At 51.5% G+C, this 23,807-nt stretch overlaps 1 protein-coding gene across 1 annotated transcript in view; it reads right to left on the reverse strand.

Moving 5' to 3' along the window:
- LIN54 (lin-54 DREAM MuvB core complex component) overlaps nt 1-23,807 on the reverse strand; it is a 427,221-nt gene that overhangs the window by 348,091 nt on the left and 55,323 nt on the right. Inside the window, exon 2 of the mRNA XM_078676187.1 lies at nt 15,725-16,446. Within this exon, the coding sequence (XP_078532313.1) occupies nt 15,725-16,411 (687 nt within the window). The 5' untranslated portion in view covers nt 16,412-16,446. The remainder of the gene's footprint in view (nt 1-15,724; nt 16,447-23,807) is intronic.

A 23,807-nucleotide genomic window follows, 5' to 3' on the forward strand; every position in this document is an offset into this window, starting at 1 on the left:
GACCAGCCTCCTGGTTGCACCAGGCTTGGGGTCTCTTGACTCAGAGTACAGGAGTCCATCTTCCCAGTATACCCTGTGGGCACCTGTGGCATTCCCTGCAGCCTCAGCAGCAGCCTGCTGTCTGAGGGGTTCAAGGGAAGGGCAGCTCAACTGTTCCTTCCCCAGGTCTGCTCTGGAGGGTCCCCCTGAGCCCAGAAACTCAACTTGATCAAGTTCAAGCTCTTTAGGCTCAGTTTCCCTCAGCTCTTCTAGATCAGCCTCCTCAGAGACTTGATCCTCAACCTGGGGCAAGGGGGAAGGCAAAGCCTTACCCTTACTGCTCTTCTTCTTGGAAGGTGTCTGGTCCATAATTTCAGGATCCAGCACCTGTTCAGTGGGGCATCTTCTGGCCTGTGACCTAGTCACAGCAAGCACATGTGCTGGCAAGCCTAACATCTCCATGTGAGTCCTCTGCTCCACTTCTGACCATTGTGATGACTCCAAATCATTGCCCAACAAACAATCAACTGGGAGGTCTGAACTGACTACAACTTTCTTTTGTCCCTTCACTCCACCCCAGGAGAAAGCTACAATTGCCACACTATGACTAGTAGTGACATTGCTGGCATTGGTCACCAGGAAATCAGTACCTGGCATGATCTGTCCAGGGTCCACAAAGTTAGGTGTCACCATGGTGACACTGGCACAAGTGTCCCTATAGGCCTGAGCCATCTTGCCATTAATCAAAGGTGTCTGCCTGTATTTGCCCAAAGTATTGGGACTTATTTCAGGGGACATATCCATATCCCCTGTACAGACAAGGACAGCCTGAGTGAGTGTGCCAACTAAGTTGTCAGACCCCTCAGTACCCAAGGTTAACCCAACTAATGCCTTGGGAGTGACACTACCACTACTGACTGTACTAGGGGGTGCAGTTGCTTTAGGAGCTGTAGTGGCAGGAGTTTGTCCTCCTCTTTTGGTGCACTCACTAAACCAGTGAGATTTACTTTTGCAGTACTGGCACCACCTTTTCGACTGGCCTTCTTGAGTCTTCTTCTTCTGGGAAGCCTGACCCCCACCCTCTTTGGTTTGTTGGGGACCTGGTGAAGACTTCTGGTCATTTTGCTCATTCTTAACATTACCCTTCTGGTCTGCTTTCTTCTGGCCACCCTGGTTCTGGTTCTGGTTCTGCTTGATCCTTGTCCTGACCCATTTGTCTGCCTTCTTTCCCAATTCTTGGGGAGAGGTCAGATCTGAATCAACAAGGTGCTGGTGCAGCAACTGGTTCTGACAATTGTTCAAAATTTGTTCTCTCATCATTAGATTATACAATCCTGTGTAATCTGTAACCTTGCTACCCAGCAACCAGCCCTCCAAAGCCTTAGTGGCACAATCCACAAAATCAGACCAGTCCTGAGACTGAGTTTTCTGGGTGTCTCTGAACAGCAACCTGTACTGCTCAGTGGTTAAACCAAACCCATCAACCAGTGTATTCTTCAGGACCTGGTAATTGTTAGCATCCTCCACTCTTGTAGTGAGGAGCTTATCTCTACCTTTACCATCAAAGGAGAGCCACAGTATAGCTGCCCACTGACTCTGGGGAATGTTCTGCACAGTGCAGGCCCTCTCCAGAGCAGCCATCCATTTCTGGATGTCATCCCCTTGCTTAAAGGGGGGCACTATTTTCGTCAGGTGTTTAGTATCTAAACCCTTCTCTCTATCTCTTGGGAGATTGCTGCCACCAGTGGGAGCTAGCCCACTCATCTGCTGCTCTCTTGCCAGGGCAAGCTTCTCTTTGGCCAGGGCAATTTCTTCCCTTTCAATCCTCAGTTCAGCTTGTCTCATCCTAGCTTCATGCTCCTTTCTCTGAGGGGAAGTAAATCTCCTCTGTGGAGGATTCCTTCTCCCCTGAGAAGAGGCATTAGAGTGCAGAGATCTATTGGAGTCCCTAGAAAGAGATCTATCTCTCCTAACTCCAAGGTTAGGCCCACTTCGGGTTAGTACTGGGGGGCCCCCAGATCCTAGCCCAAGTAAGTCTAAGTTGGTCCTAGTTAGCCTTCTGACTACCTCAAGACCCTTGTCTACCTCATCCCCAGAGAGTACCTCCTGATCCTCCTCCTCAACTGCTGAATCAGTGTTGTGGAGATCTGGATCCCCAGAGGTTCCCTCTAAGGCTGGCATGTTCTCATGTAACTGAGAAAGCTTTCTGGCATCATATGTCTCTAAGAGACCTATCAGAAAGGAAGTGGTGGGGTTAGACCCCTGCTTCAGTTTCCTGGAGACACAGATCTGTCTCATCTCATGGAAACTGAGAGCTGCATATCTTGAAGTGACCTGTGGAGGGTCAACACTGACCAGGGGAGTCTCAGTAGAGTCCTCCTGAGTCGACATGCTTTTCTAGTGAGGTGTAAGTGGTGCACTTACCTACACTATATGTTTGCCTACTGATCCCTTGCTAGAGTTGTAGTTTAGGGTGTGCTAGGCCCTAGGAGCTACAACAGCTGGTTCAGTAGAACTCAGAGTATTCTAAGCTAAGTTATATGTACCTTTAGTACTTATGTGATCTTTCACAAGATATTCTTAGGATATGTGTGGTAAAACAACAGCAAGCTCAAATCCCAACCGCTGCTCACCAATGTGAGAAGTTGGCCTGATGTGCAGTGCTCACTATTCTAGTGATCACTATATATCAGTCCAAACAACCCTTATTGATGATTGGTTGTAAGTCAACCTTATAGACCAGCTATCCTAGTAGCATGGATACGAGCAGTCTAAGGCTAAGACTCTAGAGGGCGTGTTAAGCCAGCTGTTTTACCATCACATTACCCCTTGAACACCCAGTGAAAGGACACCACACAAGTTGTTATGAAAATAAACAGTGTATTTATTTATAACAAGACTACCCTGGCTCTTTATGAGACAGGGAGCTAAGCACACAACAAAACTCTTACGAAAATACTTTTAAGTTAGCACGTTACACAAATGCCCGAGGGGCACGAAAAACCATATACGCTAAAAGTGGAATGCGAATTACTAGCAGGTAAGTAACAGTTCTAATAGGCTTTGGAATCGCTAGGACTGGACTAGGGAATCGTTAGATTACTACTAGGAGGCCCAGGGGACTCGGGTGCAGAGTGTGCACTCTCACGCGGGATGCGGGACAAAGTCTATGGAAGCTAGAATTCACAAAGTTAGTGTTCACGGGCGAACCCGACCTGGTAGGGAGAAAACGACAGTGGATCCTGACCCTTGGATAGTGAGGCTATGCTGGGACACCGGAGTGCCGAAGTTACCTAGCCCAGGGGCTGCAGCTGCATAGGTCTGAAAAGACGTCGGGGATCTCGTTGCCGGACCAGGAGCCTGGAAGGAAGAAGTTGCTGGCAGGCGACCAGTGAAGGAAAGTTCGATGGATCCAAGCCTGGATCAAGGAAGAAGAAAACCTGAAAGCAGAGGGGACCAAGTTCTTGAATCACTAGCCAGTGATTAAGTGGGCACCAGGATGGCACCGGGCGAAGTCACCGCAGTCAGGTGAGTGGGCGCTGCTGGGCTCTGCAGTCTCTCGGACCAGGAGGCGTTGTCGGCGACCAGGATGGAGGTGCGAGCTGTCCCACGAAGGATGAAGTCGTTGGCGTCGAAGTTACCCAGGATTGGGCAACAAGCCTTGGCTAATTCAAGCCCACGCGGTGGACTCAAAATGGCGTCTTGAGTGGACCAGGAGGGTCCGGGGTGCTCCTCTTCTGGAAGGGAGCGAGGGCCAGTCTGGAGCAACCAGACCAGCAGCAGAAATGTCGTCGGGCGTCGTCAGGAAGGCCACAAGCCAACGGGCTAGTAGCCAAACAACGCGGTGAGCAGCGGAAAGCAGAAGGGCCCCACGCAGATCGTGGAGATGCTGGGGGGCTGCACTTCGGAGCTGGAGCTGCTCAGAGTCGGGGCTTCTCGGACCCCAAAGCACTCACCAGTAGATTACTCGGCGGGCTTGCTGGAAAGAAGTCGTGCAGTCTTGCAGATGGCCGGTCCCTTGAAGTCTCGTCGCACCCACGGTTCTCAGCTGGGCTGTAGAGGTGGGTAGAGGTCAGAGGTGCCAGGGAAGCCGGTTCTCGTCGAGCTGGGCAGTCGGATTCCGGAGGAAGGACTTGCAGCAGACCGCAGTGTTCTTAGATGGTGCCTGCGGATGCAGGGTGACTACTCCTTAGTCACAAGGGAGAAATCTTAGGAAGAAGTCTTGAGTTCCTTTCGCAGAAAGTAGTTTCAGGATTCAAAGATGATCTGATTTGGAAGGGGGCCAGTCTCTACCTTTATCCTGTAAAAAGGGGCTGGCACGCGACTAAGTCCTGCCCTATGGGTGGGACTAGGAGGGGGGTGGTTACACCCACTTCCTTGGCGGGCTTTTCCCCAGCACAGGGTCTGGAGTGACCCTGGAACTGGTTCCAGCCAGCCTATGCACAGTGAGCACCGGGGTGCCACGTGCAGTCACCTTCCTCTAAAGCCCTGCCTACCTACAATACACAAAACCCTGTCTGGGACGGTGCTGGCACCGCCCCTGGCAGGAAACCCTTTGTCCTTATCTCCTGCTCTGGGAGGACTCCCAGCAGCAGGAGGGCAGACTTGTGTCTCGGTGGCAGCATCCATTTTGGGGATGCTAAGGCTCTGTCTGACTTTTAACCGGGTTATAGGTTACAGGCATGTCGTGTCCCTCTAGAAGGGTGGAATGCTAACCCCGTCGCCAGAATTGGCGAGGGGTTAGTATTCCAATTCGTATGACACCTTACTCGACATGTTTTGATAAAGCGATACCAGAGTTGGCACATAACCGCGAGGATTATAATGCACTTAAGAGTATATGGTATGCGATATCATGGAAACGGCTAAGGGATGGATCCCGAAAGCCGCAGACAGGCTCAGCTCATGCTAGAGCACCATCTCACACGATTCCAAGCACTCTGCCTTCAGGATTGTTAAGGCCTGCCATAGGAGTGACTGATAGGAGATCTGTGTGTCCATTTAGGGTTAGATATAGGTATACTATATCTAAAGCAAAGGGTGAGTACACCACCTTGCCCCAGCTGTCGTGCAGCCAGTTGTGTCAGTTTTAGTTAGTCAATCCAGGGGTGGCACAATACATGCTTCAGCCCCTGGGAGACTTCTGGGTGCACCTCAGCCCTGGGTACAGGGACTTGGAGAGGGCCCAGTGCCAATTCAGTACCTGAGTACAATTTGGATAGAGAGAACAGCTAGGCTGTGGGTCTGATTAGCAGGCCCACAGCCAGGGAAAGTCGTAAACCAGTGCAGCAAAAAGCAAAAATCTGGGTGATCATAGGATTGCAGACCCTACTCTCCTACAGGAGGAATGCCTTCAGTGCTAGGCGAAACGCCCGCAGCTCCAACAGGTTGATATGGAGCCGGGACTCCGCCGGAGACCAGATGCCTCTGATCTCCGCCTCTCCCAAGTGGCCACCCCAGCCCTGGAGGGACGCGTCCGTCACAACCACGTGCTCCGGTTGGGGAAGGGAGAGGGATCTGCCTCTGACCCAATCGCGGTCCGTAAGCCACCACTGCAACTGTCTCGCAGTGCCCTCCGAGATCAGGACATGGTCGGATAGGTTGCCCTGATGCTGGGCCCACTGCAGAGCCCGCATCCGCCACCTGGCGTGATGCACCAGTAGGATGCAGGAGGCCATCAGCCCCAGAAGCCGCAGCGTCAACCTGACCGAAACCCGGGATAACGGCTGAAAGATGGGAATCAGAGCCTGAATATCCCGGACCCGCCGTTCCGGGGGATAAACCCGAAACTGCGCCGAGTCGAGAACCGCTCCGATGAAAAGGAGCTTTTGAGAGGGACACAGGTGTGATTTCGGCACATTGATGGAAAACCCCAGCTCGTGCAGGAGGTCTGCCGTCATCTGAAGGTGGTGGACGACTGTCTGGGGCGAGCCCGCCTTCAACAACCAGTCGTCGAGGTAGGGGAAGACTGAAACCCCTAACCGGCGCAGATGAGCTGCGACCACCGCCATCACTTTCGTGAACACCCGTGGGGCGCTGGTAAGGCCGAATGGGAGCACGATAAACTGAAAGTGCTCGTGGCCTACCGTGAACCGCAGGTAACGCCGGTGGGCCGGCAGGACGGGGATGTGAAAATACGCATCCTGCAAGTCCAACGCTACCATCCAGTCTTGTGGGTCGAGAGCAGCCAAGACCTGAGCCAAAGTCAACATCTTGAACTTCTCCTTCCGGAGGAAGCCGTTGACGTTCCGCAGGTCCAAGATAGGACGCAGGCCTCCCTTGTCCTTCTTGGGTACCAGAAAGTAGTGGGAGTAGCAACCACACCCTACTTCTGGCCCAGGAACGCGCTCGATGGCCCCCTTGGCCAAGAGGGCCGTAACTTCCTCCTGCAGAAGTGTCAAGTGGTCCCCCGACACACGGTGGTTCTGCGGTGGCATGGCTGGAGGAGTGGACTCGAAGGGGAGGGCATAGCCCCTTCGAACGAGCAGCAGCACCCACCTGTCCGATGTGATCGCGCGCCAGCGGGAGTGGTGATGGCGAACCCTGCCACCCACTGGCGTCACGTGAGCCCGAAAGCTCGGACTAGGAAGGCTTGGATGCAGCAGCGGGGGGAGGCGTGGACTGACCTCGCCGCTGGCCTCTACCGCCACCACGGCGGAAACCACGGCCGCCACCGCGCTGGGGAGCGTTCTGCGGCGCGTGGCTGGCAGCACGTGTGGGACCGCCCCTCCCTTGGCCACGAAAGGGGCGAAACGAACCCGTCTGCTGGCGCTGGGTCGAAAGGCCCAAGGACTTGGCCGTGACCCGGGAGTCCTTGAAGCGCTCCAGCGCGTGGTCCGCTTTGTCACCAAACAGGCGACTGCCATCAAATGGCATGTCCATGAGTGTATTTTGGACGTCTGGCGAGAAGTTGGCAGATCTCAGCCAAGCATGGCGACGAATCGCCACCGTCGTGGACATGGCCCGTCCCAGTGAGTCGGTCGTGTCCAGACCACAACGGATCGAGTACCGCGCCGCATCCCGGCCTTCAACCAAGGCCCGGGTGAGCTTGTCCCGCACTTCCTGGGGGCATTGCGGCAAACACTCTTCGACCGTATCCCACAGGGAGTGGGTGTAGCGGCCCAAGAGGCACGCGGTGTTACAAGACCGCAGTCCAGCGCTCAAAGAGGAAAAGACCTTTTTACCAAATTGGTCATACCGCTTTGATTCCCGATCGGGCGGAGCCGACGGGAATGCGGACTGTGAAGTGGAGGCCTGGATCACCAGACTCTCCGGGGAGGGATGGGTGGAAAGGAAGGCAGGGTCGTCCGAGCACGGACGGTGACGCCTGGCAACGTTCCGGTCAACCGGCGCACCAGAAGCGGGCCTGGACCAGGTGCCAAAAGGACATCCGTCAGGGCCTCATTAAACGGCAGCAGAGGCTCCTGGGGGCATGACTGCGGTTTAAACACCTCGGTCAGAATGTTCGGCTTGACCTTCGCGACGGGTAGCTCAAGGCTCAGGGCCTTGGCAGCCCTCATCAGGACCACCGAATAGGCAGCACCTGCCTCAGACGCCACAGGGCTCGGGGAGACAAACCCAGGGTTGGGCGACTCGTCCAGACCACTGGCATCACCCAGATCACCTACCCAGTCCACATCATACTGGCAGGCACGGGATAAAGGGTCCTCAGACCCCCCCCAACCCTCTCCATACTCGTCCTCATCGTCGTATTCTGGATCGACGATATAGACCTCGGGGTCAATGGGCCCCATCGGCGCCGGATCCGGCGTCGGACGACGCCGGTCCGACTCCGCGTCAGGAGTCAGAGGAGGAATGGGGGTGGCGCCGCGTGGCGTCGGCACAGGGGACCCGACGCCGGCCGGAACCGACGGCGGAGTCGCTGCACCGCGCGGAGGCGGTACCACGGGTTGGCCCAAAGGAACCGACGCCGGAGAGGCCGGCAGACCAGCCGGCGTCGAACCTGAGGGGCCCAGCGGCGCCGTGGCCGGAGCCACCGGCGGCGCCGTGGCCGGAGTCACCGGCGGCGTCGGGGCAGGAGCACCCGAACCGCTCGGGCCCCCAGACGGGACCGACGGGCCCGCAGGCGCCGTGGGCCCCGCCGGAGGAGACCTCGCCCTCATAGCTATGAGGAAGGCCTCGATCTCCTCACGCGACGCGCCTTCCCCAGGGACCGACGGGTATGGGGCAGACGGCGTCGGCGACCCACGCGGGCCCGCGGGGGTGGGGCCACCCGAACCCCCGGCCGCATCACGCGGGCGTCGGGGGGAGTCGGGGGTACGATGACGACGCCCCGACTTCTTGTGTCGCTTACCTGACGAACCGGAGGAATGATGGCGACTCCCGGAGCGCTCATGGCGGCTCCGCGATCGTTCCTTCGACCGCTCCCTCGACCTCCGACCGGACCGGGACCGCTCTCGACGCGGGGCCGACACTCGGAGCTCGAGAAGCTTGCGGGACCGCTCCCGCCTAGCTTTACCAGTCAAGGCCCGACAGTCGACGCAGGACTCCACGTCGTGGTCCGCGCCCAGACACCGGAGGCAGAGTCGATGGTGGTCGGTGACCGACATCAGGCGGTCGCACTCGTCGCAACTCTTGAAACCGGGCATCCTACCGGCACCGTAGAAGATTAATTAGTTAACAAAACACTTGGTCAAAAGACCGGAGTACTGCTCTTCGGATCTGCTCTAACTGGCGCAGAAAAAAGAAGAACTGACGTCAGCGCGCGGAGGCGGCGTCTATATACTCCAGCGACGTCATCACGGCGCACGACGCCGACGACGCTGAGCCGCAGGGGACGCCTGCAGACGACGCCTACCGACGCGCAGGGGTACTGCTACGCAAAAGTTTCCGGATCCAGACTGACGCCTGGGGATATTCTAAGGTAAGGAATCTAATACTAACCTGTTTCTTTCAGATAGTCGTATCTTGTTGTCCCAAGATCCTCTCCTCTGGTCCCACTGATCCTCTAAGCACTCATGCAGCGGTCTCATGTGCAGCCGCGCGTGTGCCGTCAGGAAGATACAAGAGGCCATCGATCCCAGTAGAGAAGACACCTTCCTCACTGTTGTAGATGGAGTGGTCATAAGAGCCTGAGCCTTCCGAAGGAGTGATAATCGTCGCTCCTCCGAAGGAGACACGCTTGCTGACATCGTATCGATGGTGGCTCCCAAGTACTGAATGCACTGGACCGTAGTCGGGACAGACTTGGACATGTTGATGTGCAACCCCAGCTTGTTCAATAGAACGCACGTCTTCTGGAAGTGTGCTTGAGCTTCCGAGAAGGAGGAGGCCTTGATCAACCAATCGTCCAGGTACGGGTAGACAAACACCTTGTTCTTCCTCAGGTGTGCCGCTACCACTGCCATGCACTTCGAGAATGTTCTGGGCGCAGACTTCAGCCCGAATGGAAGTACCGTGTACTGATAGTGATTGGTGCCGACTTGAAATCGCAGGAACTTCCTGTGTTTGCGTGCAATGGGCACATGGAAGTACGCATCCTGTAGGTCTATAGCACATAGCCAGTCTCCCTGTTGCAACTGAGGATAAATCTGATGCAACGACAGCATGCAAAACTTTTCTCTGCGAATCCACCTGTTTGCCTGTCGCAAGTCCAGAATGGGCCTGAACTCGTTCTTGTCCTTCTTGCGGACCAGAAAGAACCGGGAGTACAGACCTCTTCCTCTTTGAGACAGAGGTACGTCTTCTAGCGCCCTTTTCCTTAACAGGATATCGGCCTCCGCCTGGAGCTCGCGCAGTTGATACTGCGAGCTGGCCGGAGGAATCGATGGAGGAGGGCTGGTGAACCGAAGACTGTATCCATTGCAAACAATATTCAGCACCCACTTGTCCTGAGTAATTTTTCTCCACTCTGCCAGAAAAAATTGAACGCTTCCCCCCCACCGGAGCGGGTAACGGATGAAGGGGAAGTAACCGCTCAGGGTCGAGACCCGGCCGGGCCTTTGTTCAAAGTAGAGGACTGTTGTCCACCTCTACCCCTCTGGCGCTTCTGGAAGGGTCTCCGGAACTGCTGCTGTTGTTGCTGCTGCTGCTGTCCCGAAGACTGTCCTCGTCCTTTTCCCTGTGCACCGAACCGTCTCTGGAAGGGCGGTAGGACTTCTTTTCTTTGGGATTTTCCAAGCCCACAGCCGTCAGGGTCTCCGCCTCCGCCTTCATGCGGGCCATCTCATCATCGGCATGTTTTCCGAACAGCGTTTCTACGGAAAAGGGCAGATTGGCCACCCGCTGCTGGGCCTCCGGCTTGAGTGACGTGAGCCTGAGCCAAGCATGGCGGCGCTGGGTGATCCCGTGACAGTAACCATGGGCCGCCAACAGCGAGATATTCACAGCCGCGCTGATGACCTGGTTTGAAACCAGCATCCCTTCCTTAAGTATTTCTAGGAAGTCCTCCCTCCTGTCTCGTGGCAGAAGGTCCGTGAACTGTTCTAGGGAGTACCACAGGGCACGGCCGTACCGCCCCAGCAATGCCGAATCGCTGGAGGCTTTCATGGTCGTGGAAGAAGTTCCACAAGCCTTCCTTCCAGCCGAATCAATCCATCGGCTTTCTTTATCAGGTGGCACGGTGGAGGACGGGGAGGTAGAGTGTAACTTCCTGGCCGCCGTCACTATAACGGAGTCGGGTACTGGGTCCATCCGCAGGAAGGCCGGGTCCGAATCCGGTGCTCTGTACTTCTTCAGAAGTCGGGAGGGAGCGGCCTTCATCACCGCAGGCGTAAGAAACAGCTCCTCCGCAGGTTCGACCAGCCCTGGCACCAATGGCAGCAGAGGGCGAGACAGATGCTTCTTGTGAAGTGTCTCGAATATCACGGACGTCGTAGGTGTAGAAGCCGTCACCGTGATGCCCAATTTCGTAGCCCCCCTCAGGAGAACCTCCTGGAACGTGCTGATGTCGTCCACCGGAGACACCCTTGTTTCCGGGGAGTCCGATAAGGTCGGCGAATATGAGCGAGTCCTAGGGGAGTCCGTACGGGACCTGGATCCTCGCCTCCTATGGCGATGCCTAGATCTAGTGGAGGACTTGTGCCGACTCCTCGATCTTCCTCTCCGTCCGGAGCGGGACCGCGATTTCCTAGGCCTGGGACGCTCCGTCGGTTTCCCCGGAGCGGGCGTCCTGGGTTTGGACGGGGCTTGCAGCTTAGGAGTCCCTTTGGGAGGGGTCGGAAGCCTGGGCAACGAGACCGACCTCGGAGGAACCGGGGGAGGCCTATCTGGCACCTGAGGCCGAGGTACCGGTGGAGGCAGAGGAGGCAAAGGAGGAGGGGTCGGAGCCCTCGGAGGGAGACCGCTCGGCAACGGAGGCGGAGGCGTAACATGCCTCTGTGATGGAGTGTACACCTCGGAGTACACCGATCCCGGTGATCGCCTTCCTCCCCAGACCTGGACTTTGGCGAGCCTCCCACAGCATCAGGCCTCTCACCACGCTTCCTCGACGTCGAAGAACGGTGACCAGACGGCGAGCGCAGGCCCCTCGACGTCGAGCGTCCCTTCCTCGGCGTCGACCGTCTTCCATGCCTCGACGGCGACCTCGTCCGCCTCGACGGCGACCTCGTCCGTCTAGACGACGACCTCTTGCGTCTCGACGCCGACCTCTTGCGCCTCATCGACGACCTCTTGCGCCTCGACGGCGACCTCATCGACGGCGACCTCTTCCGCCTCGACGGCGACCTCTTCCGCCTCGACGGCGGACTCGACGACGAGGATCCCCTCGACGACGATTGTTTCCTCTTCGCCGACGGCGAACGGCGGTGTCGCTTCGATGGCGAGCGCCGACGCCGGGCCATTCGACGTCGATCACTCGACGTCGACACCGACGATGATGAAAACGAAATCGTCAAAGGAGACTTCAACGGCGGGCTGTGTAATTCCCTCGACGTCGACTGTCGACGTTGCTTCGACCCAGAGCCCTGGGGAGACGGGAAACAGACCGTAGTCATCCCTCTCGACGTCGTAGTCAGTGCAACCGACCCAGACGGAGAATGGGAGCGTTTGCTGGTCTTCCTGCCCCTGGGGAGCCCCCCAGAGGCCTCAGCATGGGCAGAATAAGCCCCTCCAGACCCACCTTGCGCCTTCAGCCTTCTTTCCTTGAGGCCCTGAAGCCTGATCTTCTGTCTTTCCTTCAGGGTCCTGCCAGAGAAGCCTTGACAAATCTCACACTCCTCTGGGATGTGGGAAGAGGGAAGGCAGAGGATACACACCTCATGGGAATCTGATTTTGCCTTCTTCCTGGAGCACTCCGGGCATTTGTCAAATAATGCAGGTATATTTGACTTCAAAAGGAGCAAAATACCAAGAAGAACAGCACCAAAGTACTTAAAAGCACTTAACTTGAACAACAAAGTGAAAATAAATCACCAATAAACCCTTAAAAAGGGAGAGCTCAATGCTCCAGGGTCCTGCTTGCAGGAGCCGGAAAAAAGAACTGAAAGTAAATGGGACCTGCAGTGCATTCTGGGATACTGTGAAGTTCTGGAAGGTTCTCTTAAAGGCACAGTATCCTGCTCTGAGCCACATAATGGCATCCTATGGGGCTTGTCTATCCAGGTTCTCCTCTCTATCATTCCAGAGGGTGTTTGCTGTTAAAGCAAGGGAAATCTGTACAGGCTTTGCTGTTTTGTGGATTTTGTTATGGAATTTCTAGTTGAAGTACTGGACAGTCTAGCCTTTTATAGGCTGCATTATCTGTCTTTAAATTCTCTCTTAAGTGTCTGTGCAGTTCTGCAATTTTTCGACACTTTAAGAGATTATTTTTGATTGCTCCGGGGTCCACGCACATGGGCGGGACTATTCACTAGATTATGACTATACACAGAGATCCCCTACTACAGAATCAGGATAGATATGCAAAGGTAGCCATGGCAAGAAAACCTCAGACACCTCTTGGGGAAGACATACTCTGGGATACTCTGTCCTCTGAGACAATAATACAGTCTATGAGAGACACCCAAACCACTTTGAAGACTAAAGCAGGAGTAGTAGGTTCAGATGCTCCTCAAGATAAGATGACCGAAATGTGCTCGATCGATTGACTGCTACAGAGGGAAGGGTCTCCAACCTGAAAGATATGCTTGGAGACCTCAAAAAGAAAGCTACCCACTTTCCAGTTACTTTCACATTCCAAGAGAAAGGAGTGAAGGACATGGGGAGGGGCCAGAGGAAGCATCCTGAGAGCTGTCAGCATCTCAGAAGTACTTGAGTGCTCCATCCTAGACACTTCTGAAAATATTCACCCTGTCAGATATCGCCAACTGCTTTGAGGTGGAAAGAGCACACAGGGCCTACTGGGGCCTTTTTCCCAGAATTACCCCCTCTGGAACCGAAACTGTATAGAAAGATAATCTGTTCTAATAGCAGTAAGGAGACTGTGAATGGTAAAGCTTAATTCCGCCTAGATCATGTTCTTCAGAGATTTTACAAAGACAGAACTGCAATAAAGTAAATCCTTCGTTAAAGTAAAGAAAAAACTTGAGGCTATGCACTAACCAATATACTGCTGTTAAAAATCATTTCCATCTCATAGACTTTCTTCTTTGATGTGCCAGACGCAATGTGGGACTGGAGACTAGAGATGAGGAATCCAAGTAGAAGGACTAGGAAAAAAACACTTATGAGCCAGAACAGTTCAGAACTAGACCCAAAGAGCAACAACATAGAGTGTGAAACCGGTGACAGGTGACAGAGAGAAAACCTGTGAATAAAGTGTCAGACTGACACCAAACTAGCTGGAGAAAGCCTCGAAGCAGAACACCAGGACCCAGCCACTTTAGTTCTATTACGTCTTCATTTTGCCAGACTTGAAGTTGCGCTTGAGATCCACCATATTGAAGTCTGGAGGGGGGATGTTAGCTGGGTGAAAAGTTGAGATAAGCTGAAGTTACAACCTGAACCTACCTCAGGAACTTAATGGGGATGCCTTGAGGGGAAGGGCCATGACTGTTACAAAATATACTCCAGCACTACTGTGGGGTGGCTGATCTTGAAGGCTCCTACAGCAGGTGAGGCAGTCTTCTGGTTTGAAGATAGACAAATAGCCAAACTGGTTGAGTGGTGAGCAGGCGACACTGCAGCAAATGCAGACTCTGCCATGATAGAACCCCAGGAAGAAACGATTTTGGCATACTTTCGCCCCAGAATAGCCACAAGCTTTTCTTTATCAATTTCATAAGGCTTAGATTAGACTTCTGCCTCCCATTAATTGCACCAGTTAATCTCAATATGGCACAGAGGTCATCAAGTAGTCTATGTCAATGGAAGTATCAATCGGATCTGTGGTCCTTTCTGGTGCAGGGCTAGCTGCCCCTATGTACTTGAGTTCTTATTTCAAGTCTTGATCCCATACTTAAATGTAGACATCCCACCACATTGGTGTGGATCTCCAGAATGTGGACGTGTTTACTTCACTGTAGCAGGACAGGGAACGTATTCCACGAACCACAATAATTTATTCTTGCTCTTCTTCTAGTTAACCTAGTTGAGGGACTGTGAGCGATCACCACATTACTTATTGTAACACAACCCCTTTGAAATGTACTAAAGTTCCCAATTACACTCATCTCAACTAGCCCTGATTGGCTGCACCCTAATTATACCATAAGTGGATCGTCAATATGCCTCTATAGCCCTGCAGCTAGCGAAGAGGTGGGTGGGTATACAAATGGGGGAAAGTGAACCAGTCTGAAGTAAAAACATGGCTTCATGATTTATTGTACTGTCAGGAACAATTGGACCCTTATACACGTATTACCTTGTGATTCCACCTGAGAGCAGACCCAAAGGCACATGGGACCCCCTGCGGTGCTGATTACGTACACAAGGAGATACTGACCCTAGTGAGCTTTCTGCATGATGGCTGGGGTGGGTCTGTCCTGTTTCACACCAGCTGCACCCCAGTCTGCAACGATGGCTGGACCCTGTGGGTTGGACTTGCTCATTGATGGACCTAGATGCAAGATGAGTGATTGCTATGGTCTTCCGAAATGTAGCCCTATCAGAATGTAAATGTTACCACATAGCGAGCCTAATTCATTATCTACGACCTACCTGGGTTATATTCTGCACTATAATGCAATGTATTATACTGGGGAATGTTTGAGTGAAGGTGTTTCTTTTGTTTTGTAGTGTTTACTGTCATAATCAATAAAACTTAATTTAAAAAAGGTTCCTAGTTTCTGAATCTCTTTTCCACCCCCACCCAGTCTCTTATTTCATAAGGTACAGTCTTGTTCTGTATGTATTGTATTTATTATTCTTGGAATGTGTGCACCCTTATAATGCATCTTCTTGTATTTTGTTGATACCTTCATTGCACAATTTTCTTAAAATGTTGACTGTCACAAAACCTAGGTTTAAATTATCTGCAATTAAAAAAAATGATCCATAAATTTGGAAAGTAGATTCCGAGCAAGTTAGTCTGAAATTCACAAAGTTGAAATAGAAATACGCAACAGCATTGTTTAGCTATCGAGTCAGTAAATCACAGGAATATAATCACTGTACAGCATTTTGCTCACATCAACACACATGATCAATTAATATCAGAGCATAATTTACCAGGAAACAACCTGGATGAGTCGAACAATCATTTAGGATGGGGCAGTATCAAATTGGCAGCAGGCCTGGGCTGGCCTCTCATGATTCTTATATTAAATGTAAGCTAAACTGGAACACGTCTCTGAAACCCCACAGGATTTGAAACCAATCTCACTTCTCTCATCATCCCCACCTTTACCTGTACTGTTTTGAACTGCTGGGCCTGCAATACAGATGATTTGGCTGCAGTGTTGATAAGCTGAACTCCTTGCGTCACTGCGGAGACACCAATAGAAGGCTTCAGCTCCGACCTGCCTCCAATGGTCAGCACCTTGATCTGAGGTGTCTGCCCCTTAGAGTCTGCCGCCTGCACGAGGGATGCAAGTTTCGGAGCATGGGGCAACTGGCCGTGGGGTAACGTTAAGACAAACGGCTGCCCAGACTTTGTTGTGACAATCAGTTTCTGGCCTTCCTGCTTTACAGTCGCGTTGGCAGCCTTAAGGTCAGATGCCTGCGTGACCTTGTTTAGAATGAACTGACTGGCCGATAACGTAATAGGAGTCTGAGCACTAAACTTCTGGAGGTCACTTTGCAAGACGTTTTTTACAATAGTGTTGGCATCCGGTTTGGAGGTTGGGGTGGCCAGTGTAAGTTGGCTGGAGTGGTTGCTGGTCACAGTCACTGGCCCAGTGGTGGTGGACGTGGTTGAGCCATTACTTGAATTCACACTCACCATCCCTTCCAACTCAGTCTCCATGGGAACAGAGTCCCCCATTGGTGATGTTACAGTGACGGCCACAATACTGTCGTCTTCTTCCAAAGTTATTTCTGTGTCCATGATCTCCTCAGGTAGCAAACTGTTCACGTCGGCAGAAACCACTTCCATGATGGATCTTCGAGCAGCAAATTAGGGTTTGGAACCTTCAACAGAAACAGACAAATTACAGATCAACAGCATGCTCGCAGCAGTATCAACTTCACCTTACAACGAAATTATACACAGGTTTAAGAGTACAATAAAATAGCATTATGATTATACAGTATGATTAGAGAAATCTCGTAAAAACTAGTAGCTAGAGCCAAATGAAGGACTTTATCTCTAAATATTGATGTAGGGAAAATTTTAAACCAGCATTGGCAAAGCCAATAGGTCTTGCATAAGCGAGAGCTATTGGCTTTGTCGATGTCTTTTATACAGCAGCATGTTTGTTGGCAGGTAGAGTAGGGTGGGGTAGAGCAGGGTGGGGTAGAGTAGGGTGGGGTGGGATAGGATGGGATGGGGAGGGGTGAAGTAGGTTAGAGTTGGGTAGTGTGGAGTAGAGTGGGCAGGGTAGGGTGACATGGAGTGGAGCAGAGTGGGTTGGCATGGCACAGAGTGGGGTGAAGTAGAGTGGGGTGAAGTGGTATAGAGCGGCACTGCGCGGAATGGGATGGCGGGAGCGGAGGGACGCAGCATAGAGTACAGTGGCATAGAGTAGATTGGTGTAGAAGGTAGTAGTGAGGCGCACAGTAGATCGGAATAGAGTGGGTTGGCATAGTGCAGACTGGCATTCAGTAGAGCGGCATAGCGTGGCATCCAGCAGAAGGGCATAGAGCAGAGCGGTATAGAGCAGGCTAGAGCAACAGACAGCAGAGTGGGTGGTGTGGAATGGCGTTGGGGGCGTGGAATGGTATTGGGTGGCATGGAATGACATTGGGTGGCATGGCGTGCGGTATCAAAAGTTGCCAGAGTTGCCAGTGAATTACCCTATAGTGCATGCTTCAAAGGGTAGTCAGGCCTAGTAAGTGCTATTTACAAGCAAATATAATACAATAGGTTAAAAATTATCTTGACCAACGATCTATGTAAACATCTGATGGCTTTGATCTGATGCAAGAGCTAGTTAATATGTACAGCGCTTCAGCAAGAACTTGCTTTTTTACAAATAAATGCATTTTAGATCGGGGCGGGCTAGTAGGCGAGGAAGCAACATATATGATACTGGTTGAAGATAAAGGAGATGGAGCCAAGTGGCAGCAGTGAAAGAAGTAGTGTTTAAATCACAGCGTGATCAACTGACAGAAAATAATTAAATTCTTGGTCCATGCTCCACAGAAAGAAAAGTAAGTGGCTCCCAGCATGTGCTGGCCAAGCCCTCTATTGTAAACAATACCCTTGCAGGCCTCGACAAATCTACTCACCGACTCTGTGGCGAGTCAGATTTTATCAGGGAGAGCTATATTTCTTTCTCTGACTGCAAAGTTGGAGTATTTTGTAAAGTGAACTGTGACAAAAGTGCTGTACAAAAAAAAGTGAAATGAAAGGCTGTAAGATGTCATGTGTAACTCCAACACACATTTAAATAGCTAAAAAGTGAAATGTACAGACATTTCCTTGCTGTTTAATTCTGTGTGATGAAAAATAATATTTTAATAGGATTAAAACATATCAGAGCACTTAACTTGGCACAATTCAACACTGTATTACACCATGACACTGTATCACACCACACTCTGATCAAAAGGCTTCACAACATTGAAATCTAAGGAGACACCCTCAAGTGGATAGTCTCCTTCCTCACCGGTAGAAACCAGAGAATCCACCTTCCTCCCTTCACCTCAGAACCCAATTACAGCATCTGTAGCATCCCTCGAGGTTCGTCTCTCAGCCCTACCCTGTTCAACTCCTACATGACTCCCTTGGCCAACTTCGACAGATCACATGAACTGAACATCATATCTTACCCGACGATACCCAGATTATCCGTTGTACTATCACAAGACTCCTCTGCAACGCTGACCAACTTCTGCAGGTGCATAACGAGCATTGCAGACTGGATGAGGGACAACTGCCTACAAATCAACACAGACAAGACTTAAGTGCTGATCTTCGATACCAACACCTCCACATGTAACAACTCCAAGTGGACCCCGGAACTAGGACCCTCATCCACTCCGACCGACCATGCCCACAATCTTGGCATCATCCTGGACAGAAATCTCACCATGAGAAGACAAATCAACGCAGTCTCATCCGTAAGCTTCCTCACCCTTTGCATGCTCTTCAAGATTTTTTGTGTGTCTTGCAATCGTTCATTAAGTAAAGCAACTGAGGTGTGCTCCTTCAACACATCTGTTCCCAGTTGTGTCACACCCTATGAATCATAAGATAGGGGACGGATCTTTCTTTTTTCAAAAGGTTGGAGGACTGGAATGAATAAACCGATGGATGCCCAATGCTGACCACCATGCCATTCTCCTGGAAGTCATGATGGAGCTTCTTATGAAAGTGAGGGAAAGGGGAGCATGAGGGGGAGGGAAGGAGAGTCACAGCGGATACATTCAAGAGTCTGTCTGACAGAATATGGCAAGCAACTCCCAAACCATGACCTACGAGGGGCTACCCCGAGAAGAGAAGGAGGGGATAGGAAGAAAAAGAAGAGGAAGAAGATAATGAAGAATAGGTAGAAGAAAGGGAGGAAGAGGAATAACTGCAGAAAAACTCTTGATATCCAGTTCTTCTCTTTACCGGCCAGTTGGGAACCTTAATGGTAGTCTAATGACCTATAGCCAGGGGCTGAATTTATCTGGCACTCCATTTACCTCCCAGACTACGGACCAGACCAGTGCAAAATATTAAGGAATTGAGGCTTCGATCACCATCTTGACTCTCTCGATCGCTATTTTTAGCCCCTGTTCACTCAATAGTAGCTGTAGCATTTTACAAATAAATAAAATAAACCCTGCAGAAACAAGAGAGAAGGAAAAATAACTATCCTCACCACCTTAAAATACTTTGTATCAACAAATTCCCATGATTGAGAACTAAAAATCCTCCTTCTCAAAGAACCAACAAAGTTTTGTGTGACACTAGAATAAATGATACTATTCCCAGGAAGGAACAAGTAAAGACTTGGCCACAGATGCACATGGGTACTATTGTGTACACCGATAATCCAGGAGAAGTTACTCATTCACTAGTCTATGCAATGCTTCAGGTTATACAATTCCATCTGTGAGAGAGTGAACCACATTTATTGACAGGATGAGGAGAGAGTGCCATGTTCCTGGGCACAATTTTTACAATTATGGGCTTTCAGATATCAAATTAGTAAAATATGGAGGATTTGGTAATGGTTCGCCTCAACCGAACTAAAGTACTAGATTAAATTTACTTGCAAAAACAAAGCAAAGTCCAAGACAGGGAAAATGCCAATGGCGTGAAAAAATGGCATCCCAGTGATTAGAGACACGGTTGGTGGGCTAGATATAGTGAAAAAGTCACAAGTCTATAAAGAGTGAATAATAGACCTCCCTCTCAATCAGGTCCAAAGCATGCACATTGTGAAAACAATGATGAAATAAGAGGCAGTATCTGGAAGAAAGAGATGGCTGCAGGTAAACATTACAGATGGTAAGATAAGAAAGCCTTCTGCTTGGAATGGGAATATCATGCCATCAGCTACTTATTCATTCCACAATAAGCACACAAACCAGTGACTTAAGACGCACAATGTGCTAACGCTTTGCAGTAATTCGGCATTACTGACATCACTGCAGTGCCGTTATGTTTAGTCAATATGCGACGAAAACATCACTTAAATCCCACTAACTTAATTTCTGCTGTATGCTGTCAGAAGCAGGTTAAAAAAAACAAGCAAGTTTCCACACTCAGGGAGGCGCTAGGGGCACACAGCGGCATGGCTGTGTAATCCGCAGCTCCGTCGGACGACCGAAAACATCATGGTCTGTACCTGCCTCAAAGCCCGCCGATCTGAAATCTAATCATATCCATAGGTGTATGAAAGCGTCGAGAACATACGAGCAGAAGATGGGATGCCAAGGCGCCCGACAAGTGGATGAAAACAGCGTTGATGTGTGAGCGGGGCAGCAGGGCGGCAAAGATGGCGGGGGACGCGGCTGCCGGTTCATGCACTGCCGCTACGAACTGTAAGTAAGCGGTGAACTGGCACGCTGTGGACACTGGAAGGGTGGAAAGCGGCGCAATCGCTGGGGCACTTTCAATAATTATAAATCCGTCTGTTGGATCACGAACCCCGGACTGTAAAGCCCTCCAGTGGCCCCGGCGTCTATGGGGACAAGATGGCGGCGCCCAGGGAGCCAAAGCTAAACACACGTTGCTGACCTGGATCGGCGACCGGCGTATGCGGGGAAGGGTCGTTGCTGCCGCGCACACCTCGTCAGGCCCGGCGCTATACATTGCTCTGGCTGACATTACTCGAGCACGGGTGACGTGTGGCCCGATTGGTGATGCTGATACTGCAGAGGATGTGCAGGGAAAAAGGCGCGAATCTGTGCGCCGCGTCCGCCGCCATGACCACGAATCCTACGAGCTAGGACTAACTGCCTACCAAGATTGAGGAGCGGGGAACGTGCACCAACTGCTGAGGGTCGCTGACAAAGAGCCTCTGCGGGCGTCGTACCGGGCGCTAGTCTAGCCCACGAAGACACCTCAGATTCATACAGATTGCCAGCACACACATTTCGTGATACTGGAAGATACGGGTGCGGCGTGCAAGGACCACTGCAACCAGTTCAAGGGTGGTTCTGCGTATGGCGCACAACGGATAGCGAGGCGCTGTGACTGGGCCATAGCGCTATAGACTTCCTGACCCACTATTCTGCGCGTGGCCTCCAGGCACATATCCCGCCACACGAGTCAAGACGGCGGCGCCGGCCAGGTCCACTAGGTCCTCCGTCCACGTCACGAAACAGCTAACGCCACGGCCATTAACGATGGTGAAACCTGACAGGCAACAACAGAAGATATCCTTCGAAAGCAAGAAAACACTCAAACCTTCAGACAAAATAGCGGAAAGCGGTGGACCGGCAGACCCAGAGCCCAGCAGCTACATGGAAAAGATATTGCTGGCTATTCAGACGAATCAGCAGGACATCAACGGCAAGCTGGATAATCTGAAATGCAGGATGGACAGCATGGCTGCTAAGCAGGAGAAACATGGTGAGCGGTTGGACACGGCCGAAACTCGCATATCGGCGGTGGAGGACGAATCGCGTATTACGATCACCAAATGCGCCGGCATGGAACGAGTCATGGAGGTGATAAAGGCGAAAGAGGAGGAATTGGAAGCGCGCTCAAGACGCAATATTGTGCGCATCACGGGCCTTACCGAGACGACAAACACGGGGCGGATGGGGGTATACATAGAGAAGCTATGCAAGGACCTCTTCGGAGAAGAAGCACTCTCGCAAATATTTATTGTAGAACGCGCGCATAGGTCACTTGCGCCTCGTCCGCCACCTGGAGCAGCGCCTAGGCCGATAGTGGCGAGAATACTAAATCATCGCGACAGAGATACCATTTTACGGCTAGCACGCGAGAAAGGAACAGTAACCTACCAGGGGAACACGCTAGAATTTCACCCAGACCACACCGTGGCAGTGCAGCAGGAGAGAAAGGAATATGCATCCGTGAAGGCCAAATTTAGGGATCTCAACATCGCTTACTCCATGCTGTACCCGGCCAGGCTACGCGTGATGTGGGAGGGAAAGCCGGTGCTGTTGTCTAATCCTAAAATGGCGCAGGAATTTGTTAAAAAAGTCTTGAAACAAAATAAATCTAATGCTCGTGAGGAAAGACAGCAGGGCTCAGAATGAAGGTGCTGGTGAAGTCTACTAGAAAAAGGCGGTAAGGTGTCGCACGCTTTCTGAGGGGTTGGGTGATCATTGCGAGATACATTACCGATTCATGAGTGTCACCTCCTACACCGGAGTGAAATAACATATACTGCAACGAACAATGTGTTGTTATTATGCCCACTGACTGAAACTCCTATTACTTTGTTGACGGAGAACCGATGTGGCTTTATGTTCTTATGTATTCTGCTGTACACCGACCTGGCCTGACTTCTAATTCACGTGTATTGTCCCGACCAGGGGGTAAATGGCTCACTACTCCCAGGCCTTTCAAATAACACTTACCGTGAGGTACTGTAATCTGGGATGGGCCGCCACACCCCACCTGGCCTGGTTAGGACCACAGGTGGACAAGGCCTTGGTTATGAAGGTTTGAGGAAGCTACTATACGACAATGGTGGCCTCCGTACTGTTAAGTACACCCTAACAATTTAGATACTACTGATGTAAAGATCACATGTAACTGCATGATTTACAATTAGGTACTAGTTTGTGATGTGAGACAAGACGATCGGTGTGTGGGGACAGTGGTGGGGGTCTCCCTACATTGCTGGTATCTTTCCGGTGCGAATACTGTGAATTGCCGGGACATTGATATTGTTGATCACAGTATTTGCTTGAGTTCTTGTTGGCGGTGGATGGGGTAAGGGCAGCCAGACACACCAAACATGTATACATAGCTCGCTGAGAGAGCAGTCCGCATCCATTAAGTTGGTTGATAAGTTGCGCCCCAAGCGGACCTCCACGAGGGTATCCCCCGAAAAAGTTTTGTTATGATGGGAGATGTCCTGGAACTCTCTGGTTTGAAGGGTATATTTGTAAAGGGAAGATGGCTTCGGCAGATTTGGGGTGCTGGAGTGGGGGATGGGGGGGGAGGGGGGGAATTGTTTATGTTGAGAGACCAGGAGATTTAAAAACCAGCAAGGTCCTGAGCGCAGGCTGGCAATGGGCAAATCAACCACATGTGAACACACACATGACAGTGAACTTGTACTATGATTCTGTTTCCTATCTGCTACTGACATGTATTGTGCAACCTTTTCAATGACGCTGGGAAGTAGTAACCAAGGTAGAACACATCTAAACTTCCTAACGTGGAACATTAGAGGCTTCACACAACTGAAGAAAATAAGACAGGTGTTTGCCTTCTTTAACAGATGGGAAATTGATGTGGCTGTATTGCAGGAGACACACATTGCACCTAATACACAGCAACATATAGGCAAACGATGGGCGGAATCGTCTTACACAGCCACATACTCCTCTTATTCGAGAGGAGTGATCACACTGATCCGCAAGGGGGTGAACTACACGATACACAAGGTGATACAGGACCCTGGAGGGAGATATGTTATAGTGTCAGGTATATTACGTGGGCAACGGCTAATGCTCCTTAACAAATATGGCCCGAATGTGGATGCGCCCGAATTCTTTCGTGAAGTGTGGGGACATTTACAGAACTTCACTGACACGCATATCAAATGTGGAGGGGACTGGAACGTGACTAGGGTGGATGGGGTGGATCGTTCCCTACACTCATCAGAGCAACACAAACAGGCAAGAGCTCAGCTAGAACACATGATGGCGGACCTGCCGCTAACTGATATATGGAGACACAGAAACGC

This window comes from Lissotriton helveticus, chromosome 2_1, assembly GCF_964261635.1.
Source record: "Lissotriton helveticus chromosome 2_1, aLisHel1.1, whole genome shotgun sequence".
Classification (NCBI taxonomy): Eukaryota; Metazoa; Chordata; class Amphibia; order Caudata; family Salamandridae; genus Lissotriton; species Lissotriton helveticus.